Source organism: Piliocolobus tephrosceles, chromosome 12 (genome assembly GCF_002776525.5).
Source record: "Piliocolobus tephrosceles isolate RC106 chromosome 12, ASM277652v3, whole genome shotgun sequence".
In the NCBI taxonomy this organism is placed as follows: Eukaryota; Metazoa; Chordata; class Mammalia; order Primates; family Cercopithecidae; genus Piliocolobus; species Piliocolobus tephrosceles.
In genome coordinates, this window is record NC_045445.1 from 23,762,865 (window position 1) to 23,784,237 (window position 21,373).

General features: G+C 40.4%; 1 protein-coding gene across 5 annotated transcripts in view; it reads left to right on the forward strand.

Moving 5' to 3' along the window:
• The window catches only part of ENOX2 (ecto-NOX disulfide-thiol exchanger 2), a 316,145-nt gene that overhangs the window by 208,892 nt on the left and 85,880 nt on the right, over positions 1 to 21,373 (forward strand). For 4 of the 5 annotated variants that reach the window (XM_023198804.1, XM_023198805.1, XM_023198809.1 and 1 more), the window contains one exon: positions 20,050 to 20,184. In XM_023198804.1, the coding sequence (XP_023054572.1) occupies positions 20,088 to 20,184 (97 nt within the window). In that variant the 5' untranslated portion in view covers positions 20,050 to 20,087. Of the gene's footprint in view, positions 1 to 20,046; positions 20,185 to 21,373 lie in introns of those variants that run through there. The other variant, XM_023198808.1, reaches the window with a different exon arrangement.

A 21,373-nucleotide genomic window follows, 5' to 3' on the forward strand; every position in this document is an offset into this window, starting at 1 on the left:
GGCGGGCACCTGTAGTCCCAGCTAGTTTTTTGTATTTTTTAGTAGAGACGGAGTTTCACCATGTTAGCCAGGATGGTCTCGATCTCCTGACCTTGTGATCCGCCCGTCTCGGCCTCCCAAAGTGCTGGGATGACAGGCTTGTGCCACCGCGCCCGGCCTCTGTATGTCTTAATAGCTAAAATGTGTGACTCGCTCTTTTCAGCCCACAACACAGATTATCTGCCTTCTGTGTGCTCGTGAGAGCACTCGATCTTAAATCAGTTGCCCTGTAGTTCTTAGGTGTATATAGGGACATGCCAACCAGGAGTACTTGCCTGAGAAGCACTGTACCCAGGGAAGCAGGCCCTGTCAGTGGAGTTTGGTTCAAAAATGACACAATCATATTCAGATAATGGCAGACACCTCCATCCTGGTTCCCTTTAATAACATCTGTCCTTCTGATTCACCTCAGTTTCCTCCTGTTCATCTTCCTTGCCCACCCCTGTTGTGAGTGCATTTACTGCTGATGGAAATGTCTAATATGCTTGGCAGTGTAAGTCCTACTGGTAACATTCATGCAGGAATGTGCCAACATCCCATCTTTTCCTCTAACCAGTATGACAAACCAGACTTGTCACTCTATACTTGGGACTTCTGTAGAGTCTTGTTTGGTCTTTATTTTGTGTGTGAATTTGTCTACACCCAACTCCAAGTAGATAAGCTCTCTGAGGAAAGAGCTTCAGTCTTCTCAGAGTCTTCTGCTTCTCCTGTGTCCCTCTCAGCCATTAACAAATAGCACAACAGGGCTCAGTAAGTACCTGTTAGTTCATTTGTAACTAGAAAATATTACCCCCAGTGGATTATACTGGTTTCTGAACTGAGATGTACTCTTTTTTTCCTCTCAGAAGTAAGCTTTTACTCTAAGCTTGTACTGGACTCTGCCAGAAGTAAACATGTCTTTTGTGGGTCTGTGCTGCAAGCTACAATCAGATTTCCAAATGCAGTGGCTTAAGGATTATATGCTTTTCACTATAGCCGAGAGGGTGCATAAAAATCCTGACCCATTGCATTCCATAGATGCTGCCATAATGGAAAGAGCAGGCTGAAGGCCTTCGCTTCCTTACCTTTGCTGCCTTTATAACCCAAATTCTTTGATGGGCCAGGAGGGCGGCCTCTGCTGATTTTCACTTAACCTCTCCATGCCTCCCTGTTTTCCTCAGAAAAGTCCATCAATATCGACCTGCTTTCCAGGGATATTTGAGGACGTAATGCTGATAAGAAAACACTCTCTATGAGAGAATATTGATGACAGTTGTTTTGTAGCCACAAAGGGAGAGGGCACCCGGCAGTAATTGGGGGCCATGTTTAGCCACCCAGCCACCCATTATCGTTAGTACTCAGATTGATTCTAATGCATCATAATAATGCAGCTTGTAATCCACATGTAGAGGGGTAATTTATTGTCAGGTGGTGATTGTTAGTAATAACAAGCTGTTTGAACATATTCAGAACATAGTTGTACACATCTCTTTTGTTTCTCTTCCTTCCTTTGTTTGCAAGTCTAATTTTTACCCTTTTGCCTATCCTATTTTCTCCTTTTACACTTCATATTATAATATTGTTTTATTCTTTTTAAAGATAGAAGCTTAGTGTCCCCATGAGCAGATAGAACACAGGACCCTAATTTGGAAAAGGAGTTTTAAGTTGCCAAGTCCTATTTGAGAATGGTAGTGGATTTTATCACTCAGCTTTATTAATGGACCTCATTCCCCCTGTATTGCGTTTCTTTCCCTAATGCGTTTGTATAAAAGCTCTTGCCTCTTCCATTAACCCCTTTGGCTGGTGTTAACTCATTCCCGGGCATGTGTTGCCATAGCTGCAGCCGCCCCTCAGCTGGAGCCCCCATGCTAGCCCCTTCAGAGGCCATGTGGGGCTTGACTGTTTGTTCTAGGCGTCAGCTGTTAGGCGGAGGGCAAGAGTCTTACAACCTGAAAGGTCAAACAGCCTTTCCTATGTGTTTAAGCCCTGTCTGGTTTTTTGTTTTTGTTTTTTTTCTTAGCAGCAGATGGGCATGTGGCTGTCCAGCCTCAAGCTGGGAAACGTGTGGGAACATTACCAGCATTCTTCCTCCCTCACCCCCTCCTGGGCACCTAAGCAGGTAGCCTAACTCTATGTTCAAAAAGATAATCAATATTTCCCCTCTGTTGTTTGAATCTCTTCTTTCAACACCTGAGGCAGCTGTGGGGAATTGTGCACAACTTGCGTCTGTTCACCGAAATAATTGCCAGCAGCTTTATGGAGCGTCTCTTGTGTGTGTTTTTGCACATTTACAGATTTGATTATATCGTTTGCAGAATGGAAACGTGGCTTTCCACTGCTTACTGTCATTCTCATAGATCTTCAAGGAGAGACCCTTTAAAAAACAGAATGGAAATGACATGCAAATGGTTACGTTAATAGCACACAGGCAAAAGTCAGGACCTTCAGAAGGTTCCTCAGGTGCAAACTGATCAGGTGCTGAGCACATCTTGCATACATTTCTGTTTGAGTTACCAACCTGCACTGTCCTGTGAGAAACGATTAGGAAGAGAAAATGTTGCATGCCTATAATGTGTGACTACTTTCTGCCCTGGGCTCCGGCACTGACGTAGATGAAAGCAAACACAACTCCCTGACACACAGGTTGGACAGGTACAGTGGGATTTGAGGAAGATGTTTGGAGTCGGGGGGTTGGGGGGCGGGGGGAGCTTCCACATGGACCAGTAATAAAGCATCGGAAAAGAAGTTTTAATTTTATCTGTGATATGCTGGCTTTACCAGGCAGCTGGCAAGGATAAATCTGTGGATTAGCTCCAAACTTAGAAAATTCGTAACCATTTAGTTGTTTACCTCGACTTTAATAGAATTGATGTCATCAACAGCAGCAGAGCAGCAACATTGTTTACTCACCTTTATATAGTATTTTATAGCTTTCAAAATACTTTTCCAATTAATATCCCTTGTTTATCTCATCAACCCTGTAAGATCAGTATTATTGTTTTCTACATTTTTGTGATGAAGGAACCCAGGCTCAGAGATATTAAGTGACTCGCCTAAGTTACATAGCCAGCAAATAGCATGGTCTTCTGGCTCCAGACCCCTGAGGTACCCATGCTAGGCAATACTCACAGCTCTGTCACCCTGCTCTGTAGCCTGCTGCCACCTCCATATTCCCTGATCACCTCTGAACTTCTGGGTAAACAAATTAGGGCCCATGCAGGCATTCATTTAAAGAACCAAAGGAAAGTAACCATGTTAAAAAATAATTACTGCCTTTACATATGAATTCACTGCTAACTGATATCTTTGGCATTCATGTTTGTTCCTAGATCACTAACTACTCCTCTAGCTGGGTGGAGGAGGGGTGGTGAGAGAGACACAGAAAGGAAGGTAGGTAGAGAAAAAGAGAGAGAAGGAAGAAGAGAGGGAGGGGAGGGAGAGGGAGGCAGGGCGGGGCAGGAGTATGAAAGAGAACAACACAGAAAGCTCTTGGCAACTAAAGAATCCTTTAGAAATTAAGATAAAACATTTTTGAAGAGACGGTATCAACTTATGTAGTAGAACTATAAAGATAAGCAAGGAATTATTAACACAAAATTCAAAACAGTAGTTATCTTTGAGGGGAGATGGAAGCGATTAGAGAGGGGTACATGGTGGACTTTAAAGGTAATAGTGATATTCTTTTTCTTAAACTGCATGTTGGGCATACAAATTTCATTGCATTATTGTTTATACTTTACACTTGTATCTTACAAATTTTCCTGTGTACCTACTCAATATGTAATTTAAAAAATTAGAAAAAGACACTGAGTCCGTGGAAAAGAATAGGATTTGATATACAGAAATTAGCTTTACATTTTCAAGGAAGATAGCCACTCTTGAAAACTAGGTTCACTTTGGTAGAAACCTTAGCCAGTTGGCTCTGACAGTGTCTCCCAGTGACATACGAGTTAGTTTCTCAGCAAGTGGTGATTTGCAAGGAGGGCATGCTTTCCCAGAATTTTCCTGGGGTCTTTGAGTATTTCAGCTGCCTTGCCCATCACCTCACCTCCTTTCTGACAGTGAACTTCTAGCTTCTTTAACAGACAAGAACAGTGGCATGGTCACTTGGGAATTTGAAGTTAAATGCTTGAACTGTAACCATGGATTTATGGGCTGTTATCCAAAGACTTATTATCTTTATGGCTTTCCTTGGTGTTGGACCTGACGGAGAATGCAATGAACTGGTGGGCTTGTGTACTTATTTTTATCACCCGTTGGTTTCTCTCTGGCCAATCTAGTCACAATGTAAGCACAGGCTGTCAGGAATTACAGCTTTTCTTCCATGTGGAAATAAGTGGATAAGCAAATACTCCCAGCCTGATTTTCTTTCCAATTCATTATTTACAGGGAATTCACCCTTTGTAATCATTTTCAAATCAAATTTGCTCTACCAATCCCTGTAAGGTTTACTCTGGAGATCATCACTAGCCCAGACGCCTTTTATTTTTTAACGGCTTATGTCTCCTCCATGTTAATGCCAATAAACACACACATACACACGCGCGCGCGCGCGCACACACACACACACACATACACATGCACAAATAGATTAAAGGTGATGTCACTAGTGGCCTGGAGATTCACTCAGGAAGAAAATTTAAGTTACAGCAGAAATGGATAAAAGAAAGTTAATAACTCACATGTGTTTGCTATTTGGACTACTGTTGCTATATTAAAATATTCAGAAGAGCTGTTGAATTAAACGTGGCAAAATACATCACATACAGGATAGATTTCAGGAAAGGCACTATTATTAATACTGTCCCAGAATCACAAACTGCCAACCAAATTTGCTTGCATATGTATTGTTCCCAGAGTATGCTGATACAGCGGGTGTCCTGTGCCCAGCTGTCGTGGAGGTCACAGCCGTGGCCATAATCTCCCTTTGTCTCGTTAGAAAGCTGTCTGTGAAGAGCAGGTTCTTCTTCTGCCTACCCCCTTGCTTCCCAATCTTGTCATGGATAATTGAGCTACAACATTAAGTAATTCTGGCTTTCCTCCACCACAGATGGGGGGATCAGGAGAGAGAGCACAGATACAAATGTCATCCATGGTTTTAGAGGGAAAAAGCAAAGAGGTTTTGGCAGCAGGTCTGATGGGTTGGGGATATATACAGTGGAGGAGGGTAACACTGGAAAATCTTTTTAGGATTTTATTAGCAGTACCACTTTTAGAAAATGCATCAATCAGATGAGAAGAATACAAGTTAATCTCACTGTTTTTTTCTGGCAGTGTTCTTGGTAAAGAACTTGTTAAATATAAACCATCTTGTCCTTTTTTTTGTTGTAAATACATTCTCCCCTATTAGGTTGGTGCAAAACTAATTGCCGTTTTTGCCATGACTTTTAATCACAAAACCGCAATTACTTTTGCACCAATCTAATATTATTAATGGCTGGTTCCTGTACTGGTGTTTTCATGTTCTTTTCACCTGAAGAAATTGTAACACTCCCATCTTTCCTTACCCCAATGGCCCCTGTTTTCCATAAGATATCAGAGGTAATGCCCACCATTGTTAGTGTATTGATAATAATTACTAGTATTCTACAAGCATTTACTAAGTTAGGCACCACGATAGATCTGTTTTGTATATTTTCTCCTTTAATCTTCACTATAGCCCTATAAGATGGGTACTATTATTATCCCATTTCTCAGATGTAGAAAATAAAGCACAGAGACATGAAATCACTTGCCTAGCATCACACAGGTAATAAATGGTGGACCAGGACTAGAACTCAGATCTAATCCAAAGATTATGATCTTAACCACCGTTATAACCCCATTTTTTTTCCTCTTCATTCAGCATCGTTCAGCATTAAGGCTTGAGAGTTTATCATGCCTGATCTAGCCAAATGCATTCTAGTGGTTGATGGGAATGTGTTATGGTTTTCAAAAAAAAAGAAAAAAACAGTCATTTTGAAACATGAAGGGTAGTGAAGATAATGTGACGGTATGTGTAATAAAGTCTATTGTCTTTTGATTATTTGTCAAATTGGAGTAGACTTTGAAAACTCCAGTTGGGCTGCTTTGCAGAGGTAAAGAAGCAAGAAAGGGGCCAGAACTGCTGGCCCAAGGCAGAGCCATTAGTCACTGCCTCCTGCGGCTGTATGTGTATATATAGCATTGCCCTTAATATCTGAGGATGGCCCTGCTGAGGCAGCTAGTACTTCAGCCAAAGTTCCCATTATCAGCAGGATTTACCACCTGATTTATTTATAGTCATCATGGCCAGGGTCCCACCCCGCCCCCCCACCAACTTAGACCATGGCCTTGTAGTTAATAACTTGCACAGCAAGTCAACAATATAGCCTAACACCCATCCTCTCAGAGTCAACCTACTAGGAATACAAAATGACTCCAGTTGTTCCACATTCTACTTTTAGGAGAGAGAAATGATAAGGAAATTGATATGATATGGCAAATATTCTCCACTCACTCCCATTTCCCCAAACAAGAACGACTTCCATTCTAGGTTTTAGACTTAGTACAAATACAGCCTTATTCTGTACCTTTTAAGATATTTGTAGTACCATGATAATTGGCTTAGTTTTCAAAACTCAGTTTAAAGTCACTTCCTCCAGCTTCACATCACTTCCACAGTGCTCCCCTCCCTCCTCCACCACCTCCTCCTCTTAGTGCCATCCTAACAGGGGAACTGTCTCCCCCTTCTTCATATCTCTGTTTAGCCATTTTAAAACTGTACAGTAGTTTTTGTTTTCATATCTGCCACTCCCACTAGTCTATGAGCCCCTCAAAGGACAGGAAAACATGTAGTTTTCACCTGGGTACCACCACATAGTATATGGCTTTCACAAGTTTGTTAAATTAATATTCAGAATGTATCTCGTAGCCTTGCAATAACTTCACTCAAAGATTCCGGTACAACTAGCACATATTGATTACCTATGTTGTTTTCACCACAACCCTGTGAAAGGGTGGCATCATTCTTATTTATAGATAAGAAAACTGAAGCTCTGTGTTTCTCAAATTTGTAGTGAGTATAAGAGTTACCTAGGGTACTTGTTCAACAGGCAGAGTCGCCAGTGCCACCCAGGTGAAAACTTCAGCAGTGAACCCTGGAAATTGGCCTATTTAGCAAGCACCCAAGGTGATTCTGATGCACATGGTTGGAATATAATTTGACAAACACAGGTGTAAGTGATTGCTACATAGTGAGTAAATGGTAGGGCCAGAGTTCAAACTAGCCTTCCAAACTCCAGATCTTGTTCATGCTATATTTATCCTTGTCATACTCTATTTTCTATGGCAAGGAAGTAGACTGAAACACATTGGAAAGATTTTCAGCAACAAGGGCTACAGCAAAACAGCTTGTGGATTAGCCCCAGGACTGGTGTGGGTGTTTTTGTCCAAGAGATCTTTGCCAGACATCCGAGAGCATAGCAGCAGTGTTGCCAAGTCACCTTTTACTCAACTTACCTTGGGAAAGAACAGACCACAGAGCTTTGGGAACTTAACAAAGTTTATGCTTCTATTTTTTTCTCTCTCCACCCCCTCCCCCACCAGCAGCCATGCCATTAACTTAAAGAGCATGCTCAGTACCTGAAATGCAGTTAGTTGATTAGTTTAAATATTAAGATTTCTAGTTGAAAACCAGTAACTACAACATCTGGGGTCCTGACAGTAATATTTATGTGTTTGTTTTAAAACCGGGAAAAGAATTGTATGACCTAACAGGCAATTAGTGCAGATATTAAAGGAACTGAGATAGGTAGCATTTTTTTTTTTTTTTGAGGCCCATCTATGCTTTTTGGTGTTCTTTACCTAAATATTAGGTAAGAAAATATGAAATAAATGTGATGATGTAATCCTAGATTAGAGGACCATAGTCAGCCATTCACTCTAGACCAAGTAACATTAGTTCACAGGTACCTGAGAAGTCCATGAAGCCAGGGGGTTAGCAATTACAGACTGTAGTCCAGAAAAGCCCCAAAAGAGCCTCTCTAGGGGAGTCAGCCACTGCTCTTAGTAGCTGAGGAAGCCCTCTAAGTTTCCCACAGTGGAGCCTGATGGTATTCCAGAACCCCTGGTCCAACCTTAACCTATTCTCCTGGCTCAATTTGCCTAATAACCTTGAACTGAAAAGTACTATCCCTGAGATTCTTCAGCCCATGCCAGCCCACCCTGAAATTACCAAAGAAGCCCTTGGCTGCAGCTCAGAGATCCCGCACAGGGCATTTGAATGATTTATTCCTTACCAGAAAAAGGGAAGAGAAAGATAAAGGAAGTAGGGTTAAAGTCATGATCAGGTACTTGCTCTGTGTCAGATATTGGGCTCAGCATTCTTAGTGATGGTATCTAGCTCAGTGGTTAAACATGTTGTCTCTGGAGCCATATTTCCTGAATTTGAATTCCAATTCCAACATTAACTATATCTGTGGCCTTGAGCAACTTGTTAACTTCTTTGTGTTTCATACTCCTTGTCTATAAAACGGGTATACTGATAAATATCACTTGTCTCATAGAGTTGTTGTAAGGATTATATTGTATAAAACTGTCAGTGGTGGAAGTATCCGAGTTACCTGTGGCAAATCCATACAGGTCTGCAGCAACCTCAGTTCTTGCCTCCTCAGAAGAAAGAATTTGACTGAGGGGCATAAGGCAGAAGAAGAGACCAAGGCAAGTTTTAGTAGTAGTAAAAGTTTATTGAAAAGCTTTAGAACAGGAACGAAAAGAGAGTAAAGTACACTTGGAAGAGGGCTAAGTGGATACCTTGGAGGTCAAGTGCCCTGTTTGACTTTGGACCTACGGTTTTATATGCTGGCATACTTCCAGCGTCTTGCATCCCATTTCCCTTGATTCTTCCCTTAGAGTAAGCTGCCTGCTAGCACTTGGGAGGTGAGAATGCTCAGTGTGTTTAGTAGAGTTGTACACATGCTTACCTGAAGTGTTCTTCCCTGTTCCAGTGGAATGCCCCTGGAAAGGTCATATATCAGTTAAACTGTGCCATTTTATCTCTTAATGTGCATGCTTGAGCCCACTTGCCCAATATCGGAGATCTTATTGAGATGCTGCCAATCACTAGTTTTAGGTGTTTTTATTTATTGGGATGCTACCTTTCCCTGGCACTGGCTATGATCAATTATTATTTTAGAGAGGCAGTGTGACAACTACCTGATAGTCGCCTGACATTCCTGGTGGGGTTGGGGGAGCCCTCTCCTGCCCCACTCATGCCTGGCTAGCTACCTACTGTAATAATACATGCAAAGCTTTAAAATAATGTTTAGCACATAATAAGCATTTAATCAATATTAGGAATCAACGTCATTATCATTATCTTTTATATGAAAGATAGGTATCATTATCCCTAGCTACAAGTGAATAAACAGGTTAAAAAGTTTGTGGAACTTGCCTAAAATCATTCAGCTAGTCAGGAGTACAGCCAAGATTGGATTTTAGATCTATCTGGCTCCCAGTCCTATATTCCTTCTACTATACCTTGTTGCCTTCATAAATGTAGGGTATGTGCTGTGAGTTCCTTGGAGAGGCACATACCAAACTCTGTGGCCTTCTTCTTCCTCACTGTACCACACTCTCACTGCAACTGCCATCTGGAGGGCTGGCCTGGCTCCATGGCTTTAAACTGATCTAATTTAAATATTGAACATCTTGATAACTGCTCCAATACAGAGGTGGCTGTCTTCAGGACCCTCTAGCTTATAGACTAAAACAATAAATCTTCCAGGATGAGGTTTAGTTTGTGAAAGCACCCTCTACCCTGAGATTCTCATCTGTATACCTTGAGGATCAAGCTACTCTCTTCCAACTCCCACTCTGCCATACTCACAACTCATGTGAAAATGACTCCCTACTATATATATATATAGGCCAGCAAAAAGACCCTTCCCTTGCCTCCCTTTGCCTTCCCTTCCCTTATCTCCCTGTCCTTTCTCAAGGAAAAAAAAGTTATGACATCTTGATTCCCTTGAGTGGCTCTTTGATCCATCCTGCTTGTCTAATAGCATCATCTCTCTCAAGCCATCTGGGAGCCTTGTATTACAAAAGCCTGCAAAAGCCCCTGTCAGTTCTCTCACCTGCATCACAGTGATGCAAGTTGTGGCGTCACTTGACGTCTGCAATAGGAGGGACTGTGGCCCATGCCTCGGGCTTTAGTGCATTGTTCACAAACAATGATAGATCGTTAATTTTCAAGGAATATGAAGAGAGTCAAAATAACACCTGCACTGCCATAATATATTGCTTCATAAGCAATAAATACCACGCAAAAGATAAAGCCTTGAGTCCCAGGCTTAAAGCAGACCCCAAATGTGATTTATTCTGCTATTTCCTTTCCCTTAGGGAACAGAAAACACAATGTTATTCCTTGGTAGGACACCCAACCCTGCCCCTGGGTCATAATCTTTCACGACAAATACTTAAGTGCCTACTGTATGCGAGGTCCTATGTGATATGCCAGAAATAAGGTTTTCTTCCGCATTTTGTGCAAGCATTTTCTAAACTTCCTTTCTCTTTCCTTTGTCATGGTGTGCCTACTGCTATTTGCAGGACTATTCTCAAACAGCAACCCATCAGCATTCCATGGGACCTGGACTCCCCACGACAAGGATCATTTCTTTGATGCGAAGCATAGAAGTAACTGTGCTGAAAGCGTTAATAGGTTCTTGAGATGGGGTCAGGGAGGAGGGTTTGATCAGATTAGTCTTAGTTGCACAATAGCATAAGAGAGTAGGGTAGGGCATAAACTACAGAAGTTGGAGTTGCCTATACATGTGATAGATGGAAAAGGATTGTGGAAGAAACCAGGAGTATAAGGTGTTCTCCAGTAAGAACACATAAAAATTGCTACAGTAGAGCAGGATTTCTCAACCTCAGCACTATTGACATTTTAGGCCAGATAATTGGTTCTTGTAGGGGGATGCCACATACGTTATAGGATGTTTAGCAGTGCCCCTAGCCTCTACTAGATGTCAGTAGCAACTACCTGCTGCCAGGTATGACAATCAAAAATGTCTCCAGATACTGCCAAATGTCCCCTGCGGGGCAAACTTAGCACAGCAATAGAGGACATTGAGAGCACCCATCTGTATAATGATGAGCTCTAGAGCCCTCATCTCAAATATTACATAATTTGATGAATCCCCTAGTTTAGTAGGGTATAGTGGTCAAGAGCATGAATTGTGGAGCCAGACTACCTGAGTTTGAATCTCAGCTCTACTGCAAGCTAGCTATGTAACTATGGATAACTTGCTTAACTTCTCCATTCCTATTACCTCATCAGTAAAATGGGGATAATGAAAGGACCTACTTCATAGGATTGTTGTGAGTTTTAAATTAATATGCATAAAGTGCCTAGAACAGTGTGAGGTGCATAGTAAGCATTATATAACTGTTAACTCTTATTAGTCTTATTATAATTGCTATCATTAAAACTATTAAGAAAACCAAATACCATATGTACCCACTCATAAGTGGGAGTTGAACAATGAGAACACATGGACACAGGGAGGGGGCATCACACACCAGGGCCTGTCAGGGGGTCGGGGGCTAGGAGAGGGATAGCATTAGGAGAAATACCTAATGTAGATGACAGGTTGATGGGTGCAGCAAACCATCATGGCACGTGTATACCTATATAACAAACCTGCATGTTTTGTACATGTATCCCAGAACTTAAAGTATTAAAAATAAAACTATTATTCATCATTTATCTGAGTCCTAGTGCATTCTGAAGGCCTGATGTCCCATGTCCCACCCACCTTTAGACCACTATTTATTTATTAATTTATTTCTCTCTCTCTTTCTCTTTCTTTCTTTCTTTCTTTCCTTCCTTCCTTCCTTCCTTCCTTCCTTCCTTCCTTCCTTCCTTCCTTCCTTCTTTCCTTCCTTCCTTCCTTCCTTCTTTCCTCGTTTCTTTCATTTCTTTCCTTTTCTTTCTTTTTTTCGAGACAGAGTCTCACTCTGTCACCCAGGCTGGAGTGCAGTGGTGTGATCTCAGCTCACTGCAACTTCCGTCTCCTGGGTTCAAGTGATTCTTGTGCCTCAGCCTCCTGAGTAGCTGAGACTATAGGCATGTGCCACCACGCCCAGCTAATTTTTATATTTTTAGTAGACATGGGGTTTTACCATGTTGACCCAGCTGGTCTTGAACTCCTGACCTCAAATGATCCACCTACCTCCCAAAGTGCTGGGATTTTCAGACATGAGCTACCGTGCCCAGCTGAGACTGCTATCTTCTTCCTGTAGAAATGGCTAGAGAGCCAAGTTGACAGTTCAGGACCACACAATGCAAAGAGATTTTAGATGGCTGTGGGTCTATCTATTTCATAGAGGAAATATTCCTCTATGGAGGAAAGCCACACTTTGTACAGTTGCTGAGGTCTTGTAGAGTTCTCTTATTTAAAAACACACTTATTGGCACCTACTTTGAGCTAGTCACAGTAAAGGATACAAAAAGTAAATGAGGTTTATGTCCCGTGGCCTCAAGGAATTAACAAATATGACTGCTACATGGACTTTTATTTTAGTAATTTAATTACCTTAAATTCTCTAAGAAATTTGAGTTCCTTCTCATAAGTGAAGAATGTCTCAGTGATGCTATCTTCCCATCCCCAGATTTATCTTCCTTGAAGTTTGTATGTCTGTAATTGTGAATTTTTCATATTATCAGCATGTAAGGATTATAATACTTCAGATTGTCACCATTTTATCTTCCTTTCTTTTTCCATTTGAAATTTTTGTTTAACACTCAGCCCTCAAAAGAAACCCTCCAAAAGAGATTTTATCGTAGTACAATGATGGAGTAGTATCCTGTTCTGAATAGCTTGACACCTGCTTCTGGAAAGAATATCTGTGGAGGACTCTTTTGTATACTCTTATATTTCCTCATGTATTTGTTTAAAATAGCTTGTTGAACATCTTTTCTATGTCAGACACTGTGTCTAGGCACTAGGAATAACAGAGAGGAATAAGCTTTCTGGGGAGAGACAGACATGGAAAAATACCCGAAAAATATAATGTAGTAAGGGCTATGATAGCAATGTCTTCAATGAGCTAGGAGAACACAAAATAAATGTACTCTTTGGAAGAGAGTTTAGTGTGATGAGTTACATTGTGAGCATTGGCATCAGAGCTGACTGGGCTTATATTCCTGCTCTACCACTTATTAGCTGTGCAATGTTGAGCTGATCACTTAAACTTTCTGTGCCTCAGTTTCATTATTCATTATTCATTATTATTGTATGAGCAATTATTCATTATTCATACAATGTATTCTAGTAATTCATGTATATGCTTGGTTCTCTCAGTAGACTTTGAGCCCTTCGAGGTCTGTGACCACTTCCTCATCGTTTACCATGTTAACTATTCGCCTCACACCTAATTAACTCATGCCTGTAAATCCCAGCACTTGGGGAGGCAGGTGGATCATTTGAGGTCAGGAGTTCAAGACCACCTGGGTCAACATGGTAAAACCCCATGTCTACTAAAAATATAAAAATTAGCCGGGCGTGGAGGCACATGCCTATAGTCCCAGCTACTCGGGAGGCTGAGGCACGAGAATCACTTGAACCCAGGAGACGGAAGTTGCAGTGAGCCAGGATGACACCACTGCAATAACTATTACCGTGTTATTATGGCCATTTACTGAGTGCTAAATATGAGCCAGAAGACATGTTAAAATTTTTACCCACATTATCTAATCTTCAACAAACCTATAAGGTGGATGCTTTCATTTTCCTAATTTAATAGCTTGCCATTTTTTCATCAGTTATTTCCTCATAACACTTATTACAATGCATAATTATTTTATAATTATTTGTATTTTAATATCTGTCTATTGCATTAGAGTATAAGTTCTACAAGAGCAAGGATGAGGTCTCTTTGACTCACTCTAATATCCTCAACATCTATGATACTGCCTGACACATAGAAAATGTTCAGTGAATGTATGGTAAATATGAAAGGAAGACCAGAAGGCAGGCAGGCAAGAGGAGAAGAAAGAAAGTGAATAAGCACATTACAGTTGCTAAGTAGTAGAGTTAGACTCTAGTCCAGAGCCATCTGACTCCCAGACCAATGCTCTTGATGATTAGACAGGATTGCTTCCTGTGGTTAACAGGCTTTCAATAGATGTTTGTTGACAAAACTGTCTCCTCAACTTTACACAATAATGTGTAACAAAATAACAGTAAGCATAAAAACCAATGGATATACACTTGGACATGATAAAGAGAATTGTAGGAGAGTAAATCATCAGTGAAGGAGAGTTTTTGTCTTAATGAAAGAATATAGTTGAAGAGATGGCACCGACATACTATTGTCCTTGTTTCAGAGGAAATTGTGTGTGTGTGTGTGTGTGTGTGTGTGTGTGTGTGTGTGTGTGTAGTCTTCAAAATCAAATAACTTTGACAGTGATTGACAAGTTAATCAGCGATGTATCAACAAGACAAAAATAAACAGATGGCAGAGATTTGAGTTATAAAATGATACCAAGTTGAAGTAGGTGATCACTTCCAAATCTTGTATTCTTTTGGTGCTAATGGAGCTTATTCCAAAGTGCCGTATCTTCAACCAAATTACCTAGAAGGCACTTACTTACAACCACTCTACAATCTCTGACCTTTTGAGAACTTGTCACACAGCAGAATAAGAGAACCAGCATGGCAGGACATGTTCTTTAGACTTGGGGTAGGTATTTTGAAGACCACTTGACAGCCAGTAGCACTCGCCTTCTGAATATTCTTGTCTGCTACCAGGGATTGTAGGATTCAGGGGAAAATTACTAGATGTCCATTTCTAGTCTGGAAAGTTGATCAGGCCAGAACTTAACTTTTCCACCACTAAGTGATAATTCTAAACAGATGCTTAGCACAACGTGTTTTGTTACTGTGGACCTTGAATCCAGATTGCTGCCAGAGGTGATCATCTGGGATTTCCCTTTTAAAACAAAATTTTGCAAGCTTTTCTGTATGATTATGCCGATATGGGAAAAAGATCATAGCTAATGAGATCAAACTGAGTTACTGATTGGGCATATATCCCTGGTTGTAACTAAGCAAATTTCTACAAGTATTCAGCTGTCCTAGAGAAAGAATTGGCGTAGCAATAATGCCATCTATTTAAGACAATTTGTCATTCTGAAAAGGTATGCAAATAATCAATGAGTGTCATTGTGTAGATTACTTATTGTGCCCAAAATCAATGTAAATTATTTTTCTTTATTAATTTAAATATTTCTTGAATACCTACTTTATACTAGACACTAAACTAAGAAATAAGGAAAGAAAATGCCTCAAACTCAGTCCCTGACCTAAAAGAGGCAGGCAGGCCAGCAGAAGGGAGACATGTACACAATATCAATAATCCAAAGCCGTCAGTGATAAATGCTTGGTGCTTCTTGCTTCTTGGAATGCTCTTTTTTTAATTATTATTATTATACTTTAAGTTCCAGGGTACATGTGCACAACGTGCAGGTTTATTACATATATATACATGTGCCATGTTGGTGTGCTGCACCCATTAACTCATCATTTACATTAGGTATATCTCTTAATGCTATCCCTTCCCCCTACCCCCTCCCCACAATAGGACCCGGCATGTGATGCTCCCCTTCCTGTGTCCAAGTAATCTCATTGTTCAATTCCCACCTATGAGTGAGAACATGCGGTATTTGGTTTTCTGTTCTTGCGATAGTTTGCTGAGAATGATGGTTTCCAGCTGCATCCATGTCCCTACAAAGGACACGAACTCATCCTTTTTTATGGCTGCATAGTATTCCATGGTGTATCTGTGCCACATTTTCTTAATCCAGTCTGTCACTGATGGACATTTGGGTTGATTCCAAGTCTTTGCTATTGTGAATAGTGCCGCAATAAATATACATGTGCATGTGTCTTTATAGCAGCAAGACTTATAATCCTTTGGGTATATACCCAGTAATGATATGGCTGGGTCAAATGGTATTTCTAGTTCTAGATCCTTGAGGAATCGCCACACTGTTTTCCACAATGGTTGAACTAGTTTACAGTCCCACCAACAGTGTAAAAGTGTTCCCATTTCCCCACATCCTCTCCAGCACCTGTTGTTTCCTGATTTTTTAATGATTGCCATTCTAACTGGTGTGAGATGGTATCTCATTGTGGTTTTGATTTGCATTTCTCTGATGGCGAGTGATGATGAGCATTTTTTCATGTGTCTGTTGGCTGTATGAATGTCTTCTTTTGAGAAGTGTCTGTTTATATCCTGTGCCCACTTTTTGATGGGGTTGTTTTTTTCTTGTAAATTTGATTGAGTTCTTTATAGGTTCTGGATATTAGCCCTTTGTCAGATGAATAGATTGCAAAATTTTTCTTCCATTCTGTAGGTTGCCTATTCACTCTGATGATAGTTTCTTTTGCTGTGTGGAAGCTCTTTAGTTTAATTAGATCCCATTTGTCAATTTTGGCTTTTGTTGCTATTGCTTTTGGTGTTTTAGTCATGAAGTCCTTGCCCATGCCTATGTCCTGAATGGTATTCCCTAGGTTTTCTTCTAGGGTTTTTATGGTTTTAGGTCTAACATTTAAGTCTCTAATCCATCTTGAATTAATTTTTGTATAAGGAGTAAGGAAAGGATCCAGTTTCAGCTTTCTACTTATGGCTAGCCAATTTTCCCAGCACCATTTATTAAATAGGGAATCCTTTCCCCATTTCTTGTTTTTGTCAGGTTTGTCAAAGATCAGATGGCTGTAGATGTGTGGTATTATTTCTGAGCGCTCCGTTCTGTTCCATTGGTCTATATCTCTGTTTTGGTACCAGTTACTGGAATGCTCTTTTTACCCCAGTCTTCCATTCACTGCCTGGAAGAAAATCCTGTCCCTCCTTAAAGACTCATTTCAAATGATTCTTTCCCAGTGAAGGCTTCCGTGGCATTCCTCTTTCACCCCACAACCAGAAACACATATACCCAAACCCATTCCAGCAGCTTTAATTACTCCTCTGTGTTCCCAGAGCACTCCACTCATGGTTTAATTACAGTACTTATTATAATAATTTATATTGGATTGTTTATATGTCTGTCCCTCTCACTATATTTTGAATTCTTCCAGAGCAGTAAATGAGTTTTGTTCATCTCTGTATTCCTAGTTACTAGCAAAACAGCAGGGCATATAATAAGACTCAAAAAAGTTTACTTTGCAGGGAATGAGTGAGAGAATGAGCAAACATGTGAAAATCAAATTCTAGATAAAATGCTATGAGAACACATCAGAAGAAGTAATTAATTCCAATGAAGTGGTTTTGTTATAGGATTTTTTCCTTAGTTCAGCTAAGAGCCAGGTCCTTGTCACACAGCCATGAGAGATTAGGCTTGCAGACACTTTGAAGGGTGAGAAAAATGGAATTTATTGGGGAAAGAGGGGTAAAAAAGGGAAACAGGGACCCTCTGCAAGGCCAGAGCCCTGCTGGTGTGCTTCCCACCTGGTAGATTGAATCCCAGGTTCCACCCAGGAAGAGGAGGGGCCAGACTCCTTCCCACTGCAAACACATGAACTTCCAAGGCTCCACCCCAGGGTGCAGGTCAGTGGGAGGCTCTGCCAGGGAGTCCTTCCCACCTGGCCATTTCAGTTTCACAAACAAGGTGGCATTTGAGGTGGCCCTTCAAAAATGAGTGGGATTTTGACAGGTGGAGATGGGCGTTAGGGGAGGGAAGGGCGATAAGAAGGACATTTAAAGCAAAATTTCCTAAGTATTTAAGAACCACATTCATTGAGGCAAAATAATGCTGTTAATTACACATGTTCCTTATCTGTTCCTGTAAACAAGCATAGCAGGAACTCTACTTGCTAACATTTTAACAAGCATTGTGAATTACTATACGTTTTGAAAATAACAATACTGTATTTTCCCTCAAAATTGTAATTGAGATCATTGTCTTCCCCCAAACACTTATCCTACCCCTAATTAGTCCAGAGTTTGGCTAGGTTGATACCTTACAAATTTTCATTCTTTGACCTCAAAATCCTTCACTGAGAAGTGTTCCTGTTTGTTTGTTTGTTCGTTTTAATATTTGTCGGGACTGCAGAACCAATGAGTAGCCAAACTGTTGCAAGAAATTATTTTTGGCATTGGGTCCCAGTCCTTCTAAACCTACCAGTTTCTTCTGGGAGTGATTCTCCAGCAACCAGAGAAAATCAGGGTGTAGACTCAATAATCTCTAAAGATATCTTTCAGCTATAACATTCTCTAAAATCTCCCCTAGCTGGGGGCTTGGAAGTCCAAGTAGACTAATTATCACTATGTAAACTCTCAACCCAAAGGATATTCAGCATCCCATGTTTGTTTTCTTGATAATATTTGCAAGGAGGCTATTTCTAGCCTTTGGATATGCCTTTGTGAGAGAGCACTGAAAGCTGGATATGACGACTAAAGTTCCTACACATGGAGAAATCACTAGCTCTGAAATGTGACTTCTGACTGTAATTAATGAACACTTAGTGCCATCAATCACCATGTGTGTGTGAAGAAGGGATTAAGGGGGAGGAGGCAAAGGCAGCACAGAAAAATGACAAAAACTAATATTTCAGAAATAATGTTTTTAAACATTTACATTTGCTTGTTCTGACAAATCAGTGACCAAAAGAGCACATGTATAAGTAACCCTGGCAAGGGTCAGCCCTGATGTTGCCTTGGACTTTAGCAAGCTACTATTAGAAAAGAGTTGCCTTCATGGGTTGTAATTGGCAGAAGTGTGTACTGGGAGGTAGGAAAAAAGCCATAGAAATATTTTTTCTATGGCTATCAGTAGTCAGAGGAAAATTTCCCAAAACGAAAGTCCGTTTATGCTCAGATGACTCATGACTGTATCTCTCTCCCAACACTGTGTACATGTACGTGCTTATAAAACCCATTTCAATGTCTTTGCTTATATCATTCCTGCTCCTGGGATGTCTGGCCCCTTTACTTTACCTATCTAATAACTACTCATCACTCATGACATGCTCTATATAAATCTGGTCCATTCTTTTCAGTCCTATTTTCTCCATGAAGTATTTCCTGCTTAGTCAGGCCACAGTAGCTCTGCATACCATAAACTACAGGAACATTTCTGATCTATATCATTTGAGTCTTTCATTGTTTCCTGGTTGTTTAACTGAAGACAGTAGAGCATAGTGGCTAAAAATTATACATTCTGTATGACCTTGGACAATATATTTGACCTTTCAAAACTTCTCTTAAATGTCTCTAAAACTTCTATTAAATGGAGATATAAATAGTCCCTACCTCATAGGGCTGTTCTGAAAGTTAAATGAGAATGATGCGTGCCAAGTGATTTACCTGGCATACGGTAAGTGTTCAACAGAGGTAGTAGTGGGTGGAGGTAGTGATAATGGTAATAATTATCACCATCATCATCAGTATCTTCAATTTTATTGTACAACCTTTGAGGGCAGGGACTGTGTCTCTAGTCTGCTTTTTCTCATTGTTCCCCTAACCCCCAAAATTGTCATTCAGCTAATTTGATGTCTGCTGATTATGTGTCCAGCTCTATTCAATAGTACTGCCTCAAAGATATGAAATTACATCAGGAGTATAATTCTCATCTTTTATTGCCAACTACAGAAGCCCTAGGATGTTTTTTCTTGCTTTACATGCATAAGTAGTTTGGATAGAAGCTGCTGAAGTAATCATATGCTAGTAGACTATGAGAAGAATAGGAAACTTCTTAATCATTCCAAGCTCCTCTGTTGAGTATGCTTGAAAAAAAAAAAAGAGAGAGAGAGAGAGAGACGGAAGAAAGGGAGAGAAGGAAGCAAACACTTATACTAAAATGCCATCTGGTAAATTGCTTTCAAATTCCATGACTTCCTGCCAGTTCAAGCTGTATTGTTTTAACCCTTGTAAGAAAGCTGGCATTGAGGCCTGATTCACCACTTGTCCATTTCTCCAGCCATTTCTCTAAAGAGTTTGCCAGAATTTATGTTTATAGATGCTAGAGCCTTAACACAACAAATTATTTTGCTTGTCATTTCTTTTCAGCCGATAACAGTAGAACTCTGAATGTGGATTCCACTGCAATGACACTACCTATGTCTGATCCAACTGCATGGGCCACAGCAATGAATAATCTTGGAATGGCACCGCTGGGAATTGCTGGACAACCAATTTTACCTGGTATGTTATTTTTAATCACCTCGCAAGTGCTTATTTTTATTGACCATGTGGTAATAAATATAGCAGTATGACACAACTTATTTTGAAGTTGACATTTACCAGATTCTGCCTAGAGTGTGCATTTTTGTAATATGAGCTTTATAGTCTGGGTGGCCGGTAGTTACTAGTATACTCCGTTTTGCACTTTGGACATGCTGGGGGTATATCCAATGCAGGCTAGGGTCATTGAAGCTTTAAACAGCTCTTTGAAATACAAGGCAAGAGGATTTTGGCGAGGAATTACAAAGCTTGTGTAATTTTATAGATTTCATAGAGGAGGCAAATAAACATGGAGACAGAAAGAGAACTGACGTAGATATCTCCAAAATCTTAGATTCCTAGAGGAGAGAAAGGAGATGGTGGAGGACAGCCCAAAGACTGTTTTTAACATTGAATAACTGTGCGTAAATACACACACACACACACATACATATATACATAAACAAAGTAAACCATAATAGAATTGACATGGTGGACTAACTCTGCCTCCACTAAAGACAAAATGAGAAGCAGAACATCACAGCACCTGAAGGGTTTTGTTTAGACACAAAAAAGCTTCCGGGACAGTGAGAGCTAATTAATCGTTACAATGAATTTTTGAAGACATTTGGGAATTGCCATCTCAAGGAGCCTGAGGCAGTTTTTTAAACAGCCTGAACATTAATCTCCCCAGATTCAATTAATTGTGACTCTACTTAAAAGCACAACAGGACCAGGCCAATCTAGAACCTTGCTACTCAAAGTGTGCCCTGCATAACCTGAGAACCACTTAGAATCCCAGAATCTCAGGCCCCAGCACAGACCTACTGAATCAGAAGCTGCATTTTCGCAAGATCCCCAGGTGCTTCACAGGCACATTAAAGTTGATAAACAGATTTAGAGTAATGCCATTTTGCCTTGCCATTTATTTATATAGTTAGCTACACCCCCCAAAATATTATTTCACAATTCCAGTGCAGATTTTAAATCCTTATAAGTTATAATGAGGGTGGGCTATGCTAGACAGCAATACTAATAATGAATTAAGAAATGTTATTACATCAAAAGCCAAGAAACAAGCATAAAAGCAACCAAACATGAAGAAAAAAGGTATGTGAATAAGAAACGGGTGGAGAAAAAAAAGGAGTCTAAATTCTTTATGTGGCAGGTG